This window comes from Python bivittatus, unplaced genomic scaffold, assembly GCF_059951505.1.
Source record: "Python bivittatus isolate LINGU-HERP-01145 unplaced genomic scaffold, Pbiv_v1 ctg000040_np1212, whole genome shotgun sequence".
NCBI lineage: Eukaryota > Metazoa > Chordata > Lepidosauria > Squamata > Pythonidae > Python > Python bivittatus.
In genome coordinates, this window is record NW_028277032.1 from 4,712,325 (window position 1) to 4,730,076 (window position 17,752).

Genomic DNA, 17,752 nt, shown 5'->3' on the forward strand with positions numbered 1-17,752 from the left:
AGGGCTCAGCACTCTGAGGAGGGGAGACTCATGGGTGCGACACAGAGGTCAGCCTGCAGCTTTTGTTGTCATCGTGGGGAATTTCCCATCCCCAAGCCCCTCCAATACTTGTGTACAAAAGTGTTCTGGTACTAATCACAGCATCCCAGAGGGGAGAAAATAGATAGGATTAAAGAATGCGAAATTTTACCAGTAAGGACCCTAAGATGCTAAGATGAGGCTTCTTGGATGCACGTTCCTTCTGCTAGGAAGGTTGCAAGACAAGGAAGAAGAGCTGGGCTAAGTCATGATGGGGGTAATCATCCTAATGGCTAGAGATGCATTGATTTACACAGTTCATGACCTTGAGATGCATTAAAAGCCCTGTGCTCAAGCAGTGTGAAAGGTTAGCCAAATCTGTGCACTGAGCAGGGTGACGGAGTCCTCTGAACCGTACTGATTAAAAGGAACCCTGCATGTTCTTGGTACACCAGTACCAGAAACTGAGCGGCACCCAAGAAGAGGCATGACACCCTGGTGCTCTTCTAATGAACTTCTCGCACACCATTCCCATAGTTCTGACTGACTAGTTAAAAGGGAAAGATAATAGCATCCGATATTTATTTAAATAAACATGTGCCCACATCTAGGACTCAGATAATAGATAAGGTGAGCCTCTCCTATCATTTACGGTCAGCCCCACCGATGAAAGTTCTTTAAAAGTTCAAGTAACCCCCCTCTTTATCCAAACAGGAGGTACATGGTCTGGCACATGTATGGCCAAAACTTGGCAGAGCTTTACTTTTCTGTGACCCAGACACATAATTTTTATTCCTCATTCTAGATCCAGTGCCCTTGCCCTCCAGCCCAACTTTCTGCTATGAGATGGGCAAATGGCTATGCAGTTATTAACCTCAAGCAAAGGATGATCTATGATCTTTGCACAGAATCTGAGATGTGGCCATTGCAAAAAGCTGGGTGGCTACTTGCACTTCATTCACCCTAATGCTATTTAACAAGCCTATGCCATGTTCAAAGGCCATCTAAGTCATCTGATAGACGTCAGTGATAGTTGGAAAGCTGGCACTCAGAGAGATGCTTCCATCCAATTTGCGGGGACAACGTTGCAGCCAGTCTTGGTCTGGGCGTAGGATCAGGCTTTGACTCAGAATTCCTGGTACTTTTAGGAGATGCCAGAGGGGCTCCCTGCTCTTCCCCAGGGAGGAACACCACAGCCGCATGGGCCAGGATCACCTGTGCCCTGATCATCTTGTAAGTCACCTGAACAGTGTTGATGCCCATAGAAAGGCACTTGCAGAAAATATGTGGCCGAAAGGACTGACATTTATTGTACATTATGCTATAATTTAAAAGAGGACTTTTATAAAAGGATGTACCCTTGTACAAGACTCCAGAAAAATTATCTAGAATATATAAAGGTACTGCAAATTTATGTTAGAAATGTGGAAAATGTATTATGCCTGGTGGACTTGGAAAAAAACCCAGAAAATGTTGGGTTCAAATATACACAGTGATACAAAGAATTTTAAAGATTAGTATTCAGTTGAAACCAGAAATTTTCTTGTTGGGACTAATGGATAGACAATTAGAAAAGAGTTATGGAAGATTGTTTTTATAGATGATAACCACTGTGAGATTATTATATGCACAAAAATGGAAAGACTCTGAAATACCCACAACAGAGGAATGGCTGTGAAGATGACAGAATTAGCTGCTTCTTTATAATTTTTCCTTTCCTTTCCTTTCTTTTTTCTATTTCTGTCTTTGCACTTTTTTTCACATTACTTTTCTCTACTTTCCTTACTTTTTTCTTTTGAAATTTGTATTGTTTTTATTCTTTTAAAAAATTCTTTAATGAATATTAAAAGCAGCTGGATAGTATAGCGGCTACAGCACCGCCTTTGATGCAGGAGACCGGGGTTCAAACAAACCATACACGGACGAGACAAGAGAACTTGGAATTGATGGAATGCTACCACAACAGTAGACCTAATGAGAGGGGATATATGAAACGTATGAGGGAACTATGGATGGACAGAAGACCTACATCCACACTAATTGAGAAACAGCTAGTTACCCAGCACTTCAACATGGTGAAGAGGAAGCTGGTCTCACAACTTGAGATAGACCAACTCCACATTACAACCCGGACTCAAGCAGACCTGGAAGAACAACTGGATGTGCAGCCAACACTTGAAGCTGGAACATCACTGCCACCCCCTCCATTACACAACACAGCAGCTGATCTGAGGCATAACATCGTGGATAAACTAGCTGTAGTCAACCCTCAGGACCAATTAAGAAGGCTCAGTAGAGAAGTACCATGAGATTATATGCAAGAAGTTTCCAAGAGAGCCCTCATGACAATCCCTACTACCACCATAACTCAAACTCGGAGAGAAGTCAGTCAGCTGGTGGAACTCCACACAGAAGGGTGTGGAGATTAAAGATAAGACTTGGCTACTGAAAAAATACATGGGTCTGACTCTACCTGAAGCCCTAGAGACTGCTAAACAAAGGCTCACAGCACACGGCACAACCAAGTAGCTGGCATTGTGTACAGGAACATCTGCACAGTGTATGGGCTAGACCCTCTCAAGTCCAGATGGGAGATTCCCCAGAAGGTCATGGAGAATAACGGCTAAGATTCTGTGGGACTTCCAGATCCAGATGGACAGGCAGGTACTGGCCAATCAACCAAACATCGTGGTAGTAGACAAGGACCAGAAGACAGCGGTGGTGATAGATGTAGCAGTGCCAAGTGACAGCAACATCAGGAAGAAGGAGTATGAGAAGCTGGAGAAGTATCAGGGCCTGAAGGAGGAACTAGAGAGATGTGGAAAGTCAAGGCCAGTGGCAGTAGGAGCCCTCGGGGCTGTGACTCCTAAGCTGGGAGAGTGGCTCCAACACACCCCAGGAACAACATCAGAGCTCTCTGTCCAGAAGAGTGCAGTGCTAGGAACAGAGAAGATACTGCGCAGAACTCTCCAACTCCCAGGCCTCTGGTGGAGGATCCAAGATTGAAGCAGACACCTACCACCCATAGGGGTGAGATGGGATTTTTTATATATATAATAGAAAGGCATTTCTAGACATGGTGCCCCCAGAGTATCTGTTCTTTCTGCTCAGTCTCTTGAAATCAGGAGAAGAAACACCTCACTTGTCTTTGTCCAGTGTCACAAACAAGTTGATCAAGGGAGGTCTCCATCTCTCTGGGATCTCCTGGAAAATCTCTGAAAATAGGACCATCTTGTTGAGGTAATGCTGGTGATTCAGCCAGTTGGCTGTGGCATTCAGTGACTCCCTTTCTGAATTCTTTTGATATGGAGGCTAAGGGGTCCTCAACACATGCATGTTGATGTCTTTTCCTCCTGTTCTCTTTTAAAATATCTGACTTTAAAAACTGCTGTCCCTCGCAGCAACTTTTTACCATACTTCAGAATAAAGCCTTCAGGGTTGCTGTCTGCAAAGAAAGTAAAATAGGATACTTTTTGCCAGTCATTGATTCTTTGAGGCTGGAAAAACACAGCGGGTAGCATCCCCTCCTATTGAAGACAGCCTCTATCCTTTCTTTCTCCCTTGAAACTCAGCACATCACACAGGAGAGGAAGTTCTTTGCTTTCTTCCCACTTCCCATGCTTCTTTTCTCTGTTATCCTCCTGCTTACTGTTTGGCTTCCTGGGCTCTATTCGCTCCAGGAGCAAAAGGTCCAAGTGTAGATTGGGGAGCAAAGAGGAATGAGAGTGAGGAAGATAATGGATTTTCATAGCCCCATGTTTCTGAATGGGAACAATGCACTTTTCAAGTGGACATTTGTGATCCTTTCCAAGATGTACTCATGTGCACAAAGGACATTTCTCAATCTTTATCTGAAATAAAAATAATTTCTGAGATCTCTGCTATGTGACACAGGATGTACATATAGCAAATTTTCTTCATTTTCCATGGAAAACACCACTGTGAGGATATGTTCTCAACAAAACAGAGGTGGGTCATCTCACCGCTGAGACAAGGAGGCTGTGTGCATGAGCCCTAAGTGTCTCTCTGTCCACTTCATCATATGTGTAGGCCCTTTCTGAAGACTTTTCTGCCTTGATAGTTTTCCTAGACTATTCTAGGAAATATTTCTAGAATATTTGACAATACTGGAATGTCAGGTGGTATTAGCATAGGCTGCCACCCACCAAGGATACCAATGCTTTTACAGCTGGTTGTATCACTCTCAGTTCTGGTTGATTGATAGGGAGGGTTGGATCATTCTGTGACCCAAATCCTCAGACTGAGCAGTTCTGGAGATCAGTTTCTCATCCTATCAGGCCCATATCTGTAGTCACCTGATCCATAAATGACATTCCCCATGCCAAGTTGGCTGGGATTAGCCACCAATGCAAGCTTTTGGGTTCCTTGCTTGGCACCAAAATGTGTGATGGGGATCCGCTGGCAATATTTTCTGAAATGGTAGGAGGAGCCACTTCAGTGGTCTCGAATAGAAATGGTATCAGAAAGGACTTCATTACAACATGGGGAATGCAAGTCAATTAGAATTCTTTGCAGCATGGGAAACATTAAAAAAAAAACTGTACTGACCATTGAAACCCAAGAAAGCATAAGACTGTAGACCAAAAGGATACAGAAACAGAATCATCTCAAAGCAGAAGAAAGAGCAGCCCTGAAAACTCTAAAAATAACCAAACCATCACTATTCTCCCAGCAGACAAAAGCCAAACCACAATGTTTATGGACAGAGCAAAACACATACAGAAAGCGAAAGAACTACTGAAGGACAAAGAACCCTATAACCAGAACCCTATAACACCAGTTCAGCAAAAACTGGACAGCCAAATCAAGAAAAATCTCCACAATCTAGCCAAGAAAGGACAAATCAAGAAAGAACAGTGGTGGATTAAAAAGCTGTGGACCTGTCCTCCCATGCTTCTAGGTATGCTCTAAAACACATAAATTTTAACATATAATTCCATCCAACTGAATCACTACCAGGGACCCCAGCATACAATGTGGCCACAGAACTCACCAAAAAACCTGGACACCTCATAGATCTGAGGAAACACTCTATCAACTCACCACTACAGTGCCTCCTGAAAAGTCAAAGAACAAATGAAGAAGATGAAATGACAGTTTCATTTGACGTTACAGCACCTGTCACAGCCATAGATCCAGAACAAACAAAAGAATCTATTGCAGCACTACTACACAACACACCAAACCCAGCAGAATATACAAAAATTGAAATACCCAGACTAATGGAATGTATTAACCTTTGCCTCACCACTTACTTCCAGTTTGATGGACAAATAAACAGACAAATCAGAGGAATACTCATGAGATTACCCAACTCAAATTTGTAGCTGAGACTGATGCAACTTCTAGAAGCTGTAGCACTCCCACATATATAACCTTAAATAAGATTCTGTTATGTAGATGACACTTCAGTCATAATAAAAAAGTACAGTTAGAGAAGACACACAAGACAATCAACGACACTTTTAAAGTAATACAATTGACAAGAAAGAAGAAAACAACCAGCTACCCTTCCTGGATATCCTCATCAGCAGAGGAAACAACGGCAGACCAAAAAAGACTACAACAACAACCCACACTAAGTGCCACTACCAAAGTAACAACTTGACTGCCCACAAGGGGAGCTGTGTGAGAATATTTCATCTAAAGAGAACAAAAAACCACTGCAGCTACCCAGAACTACTAAAACAGGCTACCTGTATCACATCTTTCAACGCAACCGCATTAAAAAGTGCCTAGCTATACAACCTATTGCAACACAAATATGATGGCCTATGAAAAGGATAACTCTTCCACACATCAAAAATATCCCTGAGACAATGGACAGACTACTACAACCTCTTCATCTTAAGCAAACTCAAAGACCCTAACCTCAAAAAACGTATCACAAACGTCAACTGGCAGACAGAAGACATTATGAAAATTCCTTAATCTCTCAATAGATAGACAAATTCAACCCAATTTCAACTCAGAAATTGTTGACATTTTAGGTTAAGCCAAATCCAAAAATGAAAGCGAATTCCTGGAAATTTGGCATTCAGACAAATCAGCCACATAGAGATAAAACTTTTCTAACGCCATGTCAAAGATATAATGAAAGGTCAAGGGAGGAAACTAACAGCCCAGAGCCAACACCCAGATAAGCAGGAAGGAGCGTCAGATATACAATCAGGGAAGAAACAATACGCCCATCAAGGAACGTCAAGGACGAAGCCGTACCCACACCAAGACTGGCAGGGCAAGTTCCTCTCTATAAACAGCCAGCAGACTCCTCTCTCCCCTGCACTGATGATGTTACCCAACTGGTAATGAAACATTTGTGGGAAAACAGCCAAGCTCAGAGAACACCAAATACCCAACAGGCACTGGAACATCAAGTTAATGCTGTTCCCAGTTTTCTCTCTTGCGGTTGCTTTGATAAATTGGCTGCACAAGTAGGTGTAGATGTGGACTCCCTGAGGTGCCTGTGAGAGCTGCTATCGCTCTGGGTGCTGAGGCCAACTTAGTGGTGCTCTTAACTGGGTCAGCTGCTCCCATAAGCAAATCTGAGAAAACTCCAGTATGTGGGTCTGGTGGGAATAAGCTCCGATAGGTTCACTGAAGCTAGGAAGTCGTTTGGTATCAAGGCTTCTGCTGTGGACCTTAAAGTTTCCATTCTGAAGGTTCGATGCCATTAACTTGTTCAGTGGTCTGAGGTTCAGGGCAGCAATATAAGTTCAATTTTTTTTCAGCAGCATAAACAGCCTAGAAAACAAGCTTTATTGGAGAGGAATTTGCTTATTGGGCCAATGTCTTTTAGATCTCACTTCCTTCATCCTATTCTGCTTTTCCTTGTTCTGAGGATAGGAGATGGTACGAACTTATCACTTGGTTTACTTAGGATTATAGCGCACAACCCCACTGGAGAGTCTCTAGCACTTTTCTGTCTCTTCATATTTTTGCCATCCGCACAACCTTCAAAGAAACTTGATTCGAAGTTTGGCTCCCTTCCCAGGGATTCAACAATTAAACCCAGTGGCCTTCCATTTGCAATTGCCAGCATCTGTGAAGGTTCATCCTGTATTCCACCAGTCTTTGCTGGTGAGGGAGGCACCCCCCTGCACCCTGCATACAAGGGCAGCTCCACCTCCCCCCATGCTGGTAGATGGGGAGGAAGAGTATGAAGTCGAGATAGTACTGGACTCGACGTAAAGAAGGGAACGTTCAGAATACCTGATCCAGTGGAAGGGCTACCCAGAGTTAGAGGGGTCATGAGAGGCAGCAACAGATGTTCATACTCCTCAACTGGTGCACCAGTTTGATGACCGGTATCCAGAAAAGCCCTGTCCACAACAATTACCACCATTGCAAGACCAGGGCAACCCAAAATGAGCAAGAGTCTGTCTTCTATGGGGTGGAGAGGGCCACAGAGCTAACTAGGGCATGTAGAGGGCAGGGGAAATGCCCCAACAATGTCCACGTCAGGGATGCAGAACTAGATTGGGGGTGGGTGGGGAGGTAGTGACTTCCAGAATGAGAAGATGAAGAATGGGCAGCACAGTAGGAAGAAAGAGGTGGGGGGAGAAGAAGTCACCTCTCAGGATATAGCTGTATTACAGGATTTATCGGGTGATCTTGGAGAGTTGCTGGCATAGGAGGGGAGAGGAACCGCACATCTGCACTTCATTCCCATGGCACACTCAGATTTCTCTGGGAGGGGGGACTGAGGCTGACGGGAGTGGTGGTGATGTAATGGGAAGAAGGAATAACCTTGAGGAAGAGCCACAATCAAGACAATGGTCAGATAAAAGAAATCTGAGTCTGGGACAGATCTGTCACCCAGTAAGCATCTCAGACAAGACCCTCCCTAGTTCTCATGACGATAAAGAGAGGGAGGAGGGAAGCACATTCAGACTTCCAAGATTTTGTTACTATAACCTTACAATAAAAACAGTATTAGCATTTGTAACTTTGGTTTCCCGGTCTGCTCTACCTTGGAGGGCTTACAGATACTTGGGAGGTGTCCAGAGGTGCTGCCCCACAGATTGCCAGGTGCTGAGACCCTGTTCGTTACGCTGGACTCTAGGGATCATTTAGGATTGTTGCTGCTGTACCAGCCTCCGTGCTGCGTAGCAACCTCTCTGCCTGAGCTCCTTGACTCTATTGCCAGGCTGGTGCTGGGGTTCCCCAGAGTTGTGGTCCCGGGGGACTTTAACTTGCCTTCTCTAGTTGTAAGGTCGCACGCAAGAGTTCATGTCCACCATGACAGCCATGGGCCTGTCCCAGGTCAATCAGGGCCTGTCCCCTAACAGTGGTGGTGCGCTGACCTGGTTTGTCTGTTGGAACTGCGGCAACGTGCTCTGGATTGGTGGGAGACACTGCTTTCTTACCTATAATGGACAGACCGCTCCCTGCTAAGCCTGCAATCCTCTGACGCAGCAAGATGGGGCTGCCCTTGAAGAGTATTTGGAGGCTTCCACTGCTGCGGAATGCAGTGGCGCGGGCGGTTAACGGTGCCGGTTATTCAGCACATGTGACACCACTGCGTGGTGAGCTGCGCTGGTTGCCAGTTTGCTTCCAGATGCAATTCAAGATGCTGGCAGTCACCTCTAAAGCCCTGCATGGCTTGGGGCTGGGTTATTTGAGGGACCCCCCCTCCCCATCAGATCTGGCGAGATGGGCATGGCCCTGCTCCATGGGTTAAGGAATGTCAGTTGGTGGTGTTATGCACAATGTTAAGATTTAAGTTTAGGGAGCCGTTTTTTCCTTTGGGCCAAAACCATTTCCTCTGATGCGCAAAAACTAGCTTTTCACGGACAGTGAGGAGAGCAGCCGAACGATAGGACTGCACTCTGAAGCCCCTGAAAGAAACAAGCCCGCGTGGGAAAAGAGGACATGCGACGTATTTCAGTTTTATCTAAGGATGTCTGTTTTTCTCATGTCTAACAAGAACAAAGCCCTTGTTGCACATCAGTGATTTGTTGCTTTTTGATACACCTATCATATATTGAATGTATGTAATCGTTTGTTTCTGTCCCCTGTACAGGCACACCTCGTTTTATTGCACTTTTGCATTTATCAAACAGCATCACACGCTACAGAGAAATCTTTCAGGAAAGGAAGATTCAATCGATGCGGCAAGCTTCTTATTTTAAGAATTGTTTTAAATTAAGGTATGTACATTTTTTTTAGTCTATATAAAGGTGAGATATAAATACATAAATATAAATAAATAAAACTGCTATTGCACGCTTAACAGACTACAATGTAGTGTAAACATAACTTTTATATGTACTGGGAAACCAGAAAATTTGTGTGACTTGCTTTATTGTGATATTCACTCTATTGTGGTGGTCTGGAACCAAACCTGTAATATCTCCAAGGTCTGTCTGTGTAGAGTCTTGATCCCTCTTAATAAACGCCTTTTTGTGTTGCCTGCTTCGTGTTGTCAGGGAGCGAAGAAGCCCCTGTGGAAAGGCTTTGGGCGTTTTGCAGACTCAGGCTGGCCATCAGGCTGGCCTTGTGTGAGGTCCTGAAGGCCGAGGCTCTGTGCCCAGGCCTTCAGCCCCAGGTGTGTGAAGGAAGCCCTCTCCTGGCTGTGCAGATGATGGTTGGTTTCCTTGGCTGCTGTGTATTTTAATGTTTGCATATATACTGTATTGGTTTTTATTTTTTATCACTGTTTGCCACCCAGAGTTGTTGTGGAGATTAAACAAACAACAAATCAACCAGCCAGCCAGCCACTGGTGTGAACCCTTGGATTTCCCTAAAGCTAACCGAGAGTTGCTTCTGCTCTGGGAACAAGCCCCACCAGGCTTGGGCTTCTGATGAGGCTCTCTTCTGCTTGCTTGCAGTCCGGCACCTTGGCTGGCGTTTGATTTCTCTTTTCCTCATTTCTCTCCTGATTTCCTCTCTGTCTGGACTTCTCAGCCCTACTGGTGGAAAATCCCCAGTTCTGGCAGGAGGCAGAGCCAAGGCCGAGAGGGAGGTATTTGCTGCCTGGGGCAGAAAGGGCCACCATCTGCCTCCAGGAGGCCTTTCCTGCTGATTTGCTCTTTGTGGCCCAGAATACTGGGCGTTCTCGGGAGGAGCCCCTCTCTGCCCCCACTGCCAGCCTTGAGTCCAGGGTCCTCGATTACAGGGACCTGAAAGCTTTTAAAACACTCAGATGTTGCCATGTAGCTACAGCGATGTGAGGACGACTAAAGCCTCTCCGGAAAGGAGTAACCCTCTCCTCTGCCTCACTCTGGCATTCGCGCCCTCTTGAATCCACGTTCGGAGGGTAATTATGCCATTAATTATACGGCGCTCTTCTGCAGGTTCAGTCTGAGGAGAGCTCTGCCCTGAATTTGCACGAAAAATACTTAACAGGGCAAGAGATTACTGAGCCCTTGGATGCATTTCTGCTCGCAATTATTAGAGCAACAGGGAAGGCGCAGAGCCTGGCGTGACTTTCTGCCCTCGGCAGCCCAGGTTCATTACCAAATGGCTGAAAGACATTGTAAGTGGAGGAGGCCCTGTTAATAAAGGGATGACTAGAGAAAGGACCTACCTCCCACAGGTAATCAAGGTTAACGAGGTCTATTTGCTCTGAGGTTATCGTACACGGCCTACTGATTTTTTTCTTAAAGTGGCTGACAGAAACTGACAAAGGAAGTCCCATCGCAGCTGAGGTGGCCGGATTCTGAGTTGCTTAGGAGCGTGGGCTTACATCGATCTTTCTCTGATTACGCGGTGTGCAACTCTGAGCACAGACATTTACAGCTTCAATTAAAACGGAGCCCACTTAGCATCGTGGAGGGGGAGGACGGGTAATTAATGCTTGGAGGTTGTTTGGGGGGACCTGACTTAAAAAGATGCTTTCAATAACTGTAAGTGGTGATTATTTTCTAAGAGTGTGCTTAAAAGTGGGTTACTCTTAAATTACCCTCTCAAACCTTTTCTCCTATTGGAAAACGACTTCTTGGCACAAGCTACTGTCCAAGGGAGAGAGGGGAGGCAGAGGGCGGAGAGCCGAGTTCCTTCCACGGGGAGGCATGAAGTCTCTGCACCGTGTGGAGGGCACCATAGAGTGGAGCATCAAAGGAGGACTAGCAGAGACTCGGGTTCAGGCCCCCACCTCCGTAAAGCATACTGATCCTCCAGTGGGAGATGCCGCATCAGAACTACCCTTTGGCTACCTGAATTTCCTGGCTTATTAACCAGGAAATTGGTTAATAACACCAATTTATAACACCACCAGCAAGATTCACGCCATGCCTCCAGGACAGGAAGTCCAGAACTCCCAACGCTTCAAACCCTGTCAGAGGTGACTCTGCCTGGCGCTTTTTGAGCTCCTTAGCTGCCAGTTTGCATCTCCCACAGGAGCGGACATCCTGGGGGGCATAGGCAGACATTTTCCTGGAAGCATGACATGGGGACAGCTAAGACCCGAGCAGTGGAAGGAGAGCTGTTGGTTATAGATGGGGTTGCTGGTTACAAGAACATCACAAGGATGAACTGAACAGGCTGTCGAGAAACAAGGAAAGGAATCAGAAAAAGAAGAAAAAAGACAAGACGGAAGCCTGATCTCTGCCTCATCTGCAAAAAAAGATTACCTGGCCTCAGTGATGCCCAGAAGGGCCCAGCTTCTGTGGCTTGGTGTGCCCGGCTTGCCCACATTGGGAGGCATCAAATCTGATTGTGGGGAGTCAGACAACTGCAATGCCTTGCTCCTGGCCTCGCTTCGGTCAAGCAGTCAGAAGCATCACCTGCCACAAAGCGTGCTGAAGCAACGGCAGCGCAGAGGAGAAGGTCCTGCCTTCCGAGTGCTGACATGGACTTGAGGCCCACGGTGTCTTAGGACAGGGGAACGAAGGGGCATCCTCTCCCAGACCAACTCGATAAGGCAGGAAAACTTCCGATATGCTCTCGTCTATTACAGTAGTCCCAAAGAATATGGACTGAGGCTCTAAAATTGTTGTGGACCGTAATTTTGGGCTTTTTTCCTACTATTTTCCATTTCGTCCCTTCAACACTAAATAGAGAGCAGGAAAAAGCCTCCTTTGCGATAGAAGATGAAGTTCAAGGAAGGTCCCAGTGAAGCCCAGTACATTTTGAGAATCTTCTTCGCCCTGCTCCCCCACTTGTCCAGTCTATAGCAATGCCCTGGGAAGGTCTGGCATTCTGGAGTCTCTTTCCACTGCTGCCAGGCTCTGACATGGGGCTGAGCCAATTACGCAGCTCACGCAAGGCAGCTGGGCTTGGCTGCCCATTGCCTTGCTCGGGCATTTCCCTTGGGGGCCTCCTGAAGCACTTCCTTAAGCCCAGAGATGCCCCTGAAGGGGTCCAGAGCAAGGTGACAGGGCTGCTGTGCTTTGCTCTTTGGACGGGGGGAGGGGGGCTCATTGCTTCCCAGGGCAGCTTCAAAGCTGCACTTCGAGCATTGCTCAGGTAAAGCCTCCAAGCCTGAGCATATGGATTGTCTGATTTAGGTTTAGTGTGTTGTGTGAAACCAGACAGCACAGACAGTAAGACACTGGTTATGGCTTAACTTGCCATTGCAGTACGCCCTTGGCTTAGTGCACTGTGCAATCCCTGCCAGGGTGTGTGAGCGAGATGGCAGCAAAATCTCTGCCTTACAAGGCTGGAAAAGCGCATTCAATCACTGCCTTTTCTTTTCCATATTGTCCCTGAATTTCCACAGCCAGCATTTATTGGGAAGAAAGATTGGATAAAGGACAAAGGTTTATATCTGCTGATCATTGTTACAACTTTTATCTGTTTATGCTTAGATTGAGTGATTTCATTGTCTGTGCTTAGCATGGTTTCTCATAGAAAAGCATGGCATTTTAAGCAAGCTTTTTAACATGCAAATGGAGAAAGAGAAAAAGGTGAACACATTGGGAGAGGAGTTCCACTGATGGAAAAGGCTTCTCACTTACATGGTCAATAAGTTCCCTTATCATGCCATTCCACTGTCCCTTCTCATCTTGGGCTCCATACTTCCCATCCTCCACCAGCCGAATCTCATAGGAGAAGCCAAGGATCCGGGAGACTTCTGCGAGGAGGTCAATGCAGTAGCCTTCGAAGCGCTTGTTCCCAGACAGCACGGTGTCTGATTTGGCAAACATGACGAAGGGTTCTTCCTGCATGCCGGAAAAGAAAGAGGACACAGCCATGTGAAGTGCACAGCCACTGAACTCACCCCCCCCACCCCACACCTGAGCCAGGGAGTCATGTCCACCAGTCATATGGCCACCCATTTTCTGGCATTAACTTCCTAGCCAGCTTGATCATTAAGCACCACCACATTCCATCGTTAGCATATGTTTAATCCGCTGTGTTCTGGGTTTTGCAAATTTGGCTGGTCAGATTCAAAGCAAAGTTAAGCACTCTGAAATGTCACTAAAAGTACCCTGGCCCCTTACATTGGATTCTGGCCCTTGGTACTCAGTGGAGAAGAAATGGCAGAAGGCCAGGTTGCTAGTACCCACCCGAGGACTTCCTCACCCATGCAGACTTCTGCCCTAATGAAGCTCTGAATTATTCTTTCTCCCCTTTACAGGAAGTCCACGCCTGCTTTGCGCTGCCCATTAGTTTTAGAACATCAGTGTTGAGAACAGACCTGCAAAATTAGGTGACCCGCTTGGTCTCCAGAGATGTGGAGAGTATCAGAACTCAGAACTGATTGATGTGGACAGTATCAGAAGCACGGTGAGGAGCCTGCACACATGGCGCAAAAATAGATCCCATGTGCCATGAAATTGGCAGAATGGTCAAGCTTCCACCCCATGTGCCTTACATTAGTTTTTCAGTCTGGGGGCATCTGGAGCGACCTGAAAGCTCCCTCAACGTCAGGAGGCTCCAAAGCCATCCACCTTAGCAACCAACAAGGCAGCTCCAGCTGTGTGCAGAAGCTCTGCTTCCCTCGGTGCCATTCCTGGAGGCCTCCAACACAGAGTAATTCCTGAACTCTGCAAGGCACATATTCACAGGCTTTCACAATTTATTACTGGAAATGGCCAGGCATTCAATTTGCAAGCTTTCAAGGCTTGCTAATAAATTTATCAGCAAAAGTGCCCTCCATTTCAAGATCTTCACAACTCTTCTGTGGCTTGAGGAGAGCAGAACAGTCTGTTGGGCAACAGGAGCCCGCTCCCAGCGTGTTGCTGCAATATGAGCAGAAGGGTGTGAAAGCAGGGGGAGGGCCAACATCCTCCTTTCTTCCCTTTTTCTCCTTCTAGATTTCAGTTCCCACCAGCAACGCTATTACACACGAAGCAGCAAAGAGCATGAGAGCGGCCTCCTCTCTCTCTCCCTCTCTCAGTGAAGCCCAGGGGTTGTGGTCAAGGAAAGCAGAAACTCTGCAAACAGCAGGGGTTCTGCTGGGCTTGTGCCTTGCAAAAAGGAGGCTTTCCCAGCAAAAACAGTCAGTCAGGGACTTGAGTGACAGGGCCAAGGAAACAAGGAAGATCCGGGAGGGGGGCGTTTGCTTAGCTTTTTCCTCCCTCTTGCAGCCTGATCATTGCTGTTTTCAGACCTCAGCAAATTCTCTCCTTTCCAATCCCCCTTTTCACCACTTGGCTAATTTGTTTTCCTTCTGACTGACAAAGGTCCAGGAAGACCCTTCACTCAGTGTGTGCTGCAGAAAATATGAGTTTACACAGAAGTTTCTACGAGGACTAGCAGCAAGACGCAATATTTTAAAAATACGTGGGAATCCACTGATGATGATTACAGAGCCAGTTTGGTGTCATGGTGAAGGTGCTGGCCTAGAAACCAGGAGATGGTGAGTTCTAGTCCCACCTTAGGCACAAAGCCAGCTGGGTGACTTTGGGCCAGTCCTCTCTCTCTACCCAACCCACCTCACAGGGAAAAAGAGGAGGCAGGAGTACTAGGTATGTTCGCTGCCTTCAGTCTATAAATTTAAAAAGGGGGATAAAAATATCATCATCACCATCATCATCAAGGCAGGGCAAAGCGTGCAGTGGGCCCCCTACCCCAAGAAAGGCTGCATTTATTCAGAACTGCCCCCTCCTCCTCCCTTCAGCTTTTTCCTGCTGTTAACAGAGACCTCCCAAATGCCTTTCCACTCACTATCTCTAGCAAGAATAAAATGCAGGGATGCACATTTTAACTTCTGATGAAATTGAATCTGCATTAAAAAAAGTACAAGAGGCTGAATCTTCCACAACATATTTGCAAATTTTCAGCTTTGGAGGAGCAGAAGCCATAGATGCAGTAAATGATCTAGGACAGTCTACATCTAGTAATGCCTCAGTGAGCCCTGACTCCCGCAAAGGCTTGCCTGAATGGCCTGGTTCATCCACTTAAGAGGCAGACAAACATGAGAGGCTGAATGGGAATCTGAGAATTTATTATTTATTATTCTTAAAAACAACAACAACAACAAAAAGAATCTGGAGAGAAGCTGAGAACCTGAGGGAACTCAAAAACTTGCTCACTATTTTCTAAGCTAGAATTGGCCTTAATGAAAGTGTTAACTAGCAATTATTGTGATTAAAATTTGTAATTGTTTATTAGCATCAGTATGGCTGAACCAGAGGGATAGTTGTGACTGGGTTTTGAGAGCATGTGGCGGCAGGGAAAGAGAAGCTGATGGCCACAATCAGACTCTGCTGCTACCAGAAATGAGAGGCAGAAACGCTTTGAGAGCTGCTGCTTGACAGTCAAGATATTTTCCAAATGTCCAGCCACAAGCACACCTGAGCCTCAGCCCCCGCCCTTCCCTCATTCCACAGAGGGCGACGGTGGCCATCAGCTTCCCTTTCCCAGCCACTCTCATGCTCCCAAATTGCTGGTGCTTCCGAAGGAGATTTCTTTTTTTTTCTTGCAACTGCTCTACATCATAGAAGGTTGAATCAATGTCATCTTCTGCTGGGAAGCCTTCTGTGATTTCCTGCAAATTCTTCCATCTTTTTTCTTACCCCCAAAAAAAGGTACTAAAGAAGGCATTGCTCCAAAACCCTTGAGCAGGGTCCACGTATAAAACTGCCACTCCCCTCCTCCTGTACCAGGAGCCAAAGTGATAGGCTTATCATGAACAGAACCAGTGTCTCTAAATAAATGAAGAATCAGGAGACCCCCCCCCCTCCCACCCAGGAAAACCTAAGAAGACAAGAGGTCAAGGGGGCATGCAGTTGGAGAAACAACAGAAAGCAGTTGGAGCTTCTACTGCATCATCACCACTGCCACCTTCCCTTTTTGGGCCGTACCCTGCAGACACCCCTGCCACACGGGTGTGCTTTTCCAAACTCAGCAGAATGCCAATGGTTCAAGAACCCCCTCTGAGCCAGTCAAAGCTCAGGTGCAAAACAGGAAGGCACCAAAATAGCAACTTCCAGCTGACCCAACGATCAGAGGCTGGGACTACACTGCAGGATCTGAGTGAAGACACTGAAATGGATCCAGATCTGGAGCTGCAAGGCCACCACTTGCTCATACCTTACCCTTGAATGGAATGTTTGGGACAGGCCCATAATTACAGAAATCCTCCCAGAACAGCACTGTTCCAGGCAATGCAGGGAGGCAGGGATGAAAGCCCTTTTTACTGCCCCCACTGCCACAGAGCAGGACTTCTGGTGGGCCTCAAAAAGGGCCCTACTCTATTCCGCCACCCACATCCACTCCATTGCACTTAGTCCCCTGGGAAATAATGTTAATTTAGTTCTGCTAGAGGGAAGAGAGTGCATAGGAGAAAAAGCATTACCTGCCCAGCCCATTAAATTCTTCAGGCACATTCACGAAACCCTCTTGATCCAGCAATGCTTGGATCAAACCATTTTAACTGGTCTTCCATCCTGCAGAGGTTCAGAGTAGCTGCCAGTCGGAAAGTGACCAGAGAATGACCTGCCAGGGCAGCTGAGTGACAAAAAGCTCCTCAGATCACCAGCTCTAGCCAAAATGAACATCAAACCCTGTGTGTGCCTGACTTGGGTGGTGGTGGTGGTGGTGGCATTCAGCTACCAACTGAGATGGGTTCATAGTCACCAGGGTGGACAAGAAATCCTGAGCCACTCCTGACTGGGTGACCTCAATAAGGAGACTCAAGTCCCAGGACAACAGTCCATAGCAGGCCAATGCCAGCCCACTGATTGTCTCAGTTAACTCAGGAAGAGAAATTTTGTGCAACTGGGCAGAATCCCTCCACTGCCTTGGCTACCCAGGACAGTTCAGGTTCTACGTTTTCTTTGAAGAATGTATCTATCTCAGGGCTGAAAAAAGCGAAGAAGAAACAGTACAAGAAAACAGAAGTATTATTACATTGAAGTCCCAGATAACCTACCAGGACTGTGGTGACCACCAAAGATCGATTGGTCAGAGAATCCGTCACATTGGGCCCCTGCCTTCGGGACATTTCAGTGATGTTCAGTCCATCAGATGGGCTCCACACTCCGACCTGGGATGGGAACAAAGGCCAAACTTACGGAGAAACTGAACTAAAGCTTTCAGTCCCCTGAAAAAGAGAACTTTAACTAAAGCTGGCAAAGAGTGGTGGTCAGATAGTCTGAAGGCCCTAAATAAAGCCACAGAAATCATCCTCAAATATTGACAGCAATAAACTTGGAAGCTTTGGAAGAAAGTAAAGGGAGAATTTGCCCATGTTTGTTCAGATAGTACTGCACCGGAGGATGTGGGGTCCCCCCAGGTCTCTAGTCCACAACAGCCACACAGCAGACTGGACCGACGGGAGTGCTGCCTCGACCTCTCCCCACACCAGCCCTGGCTAGTG

The 17,752-nt window shown here is 46.5% G+C and overlaps 1 protein-coding gene across 1 annotated transcript in view; it reads right to left on the minus strand.

Moving 5' to 3' along the window:
• GRIK3 (glutamate ionotropic receptor kainate type subunit 3) overlaps positions 1 to 17,752 on the minus strand; it is a 264,817-nt gene that overhangs the window by 33,362 nt on the left and 213,703 nt on the right. The window contains exons 9-10 of the mRNA XM_088154122.1: positions 17,306 to 17,419; positions 12,942 to 13,145 (exon numbers count right to left, since the gene is read on the minus strand). Coding sequence (XP_088010248.1) covers positions 12,942 to 13,145; positions 17,306 to 17,419 — 318 coding nt within the window. The remainder of the gene's footprint in view (positions 1 to 12,941; positions 13,146 to 17,305; positions 17,420 to 17,752) is intronic.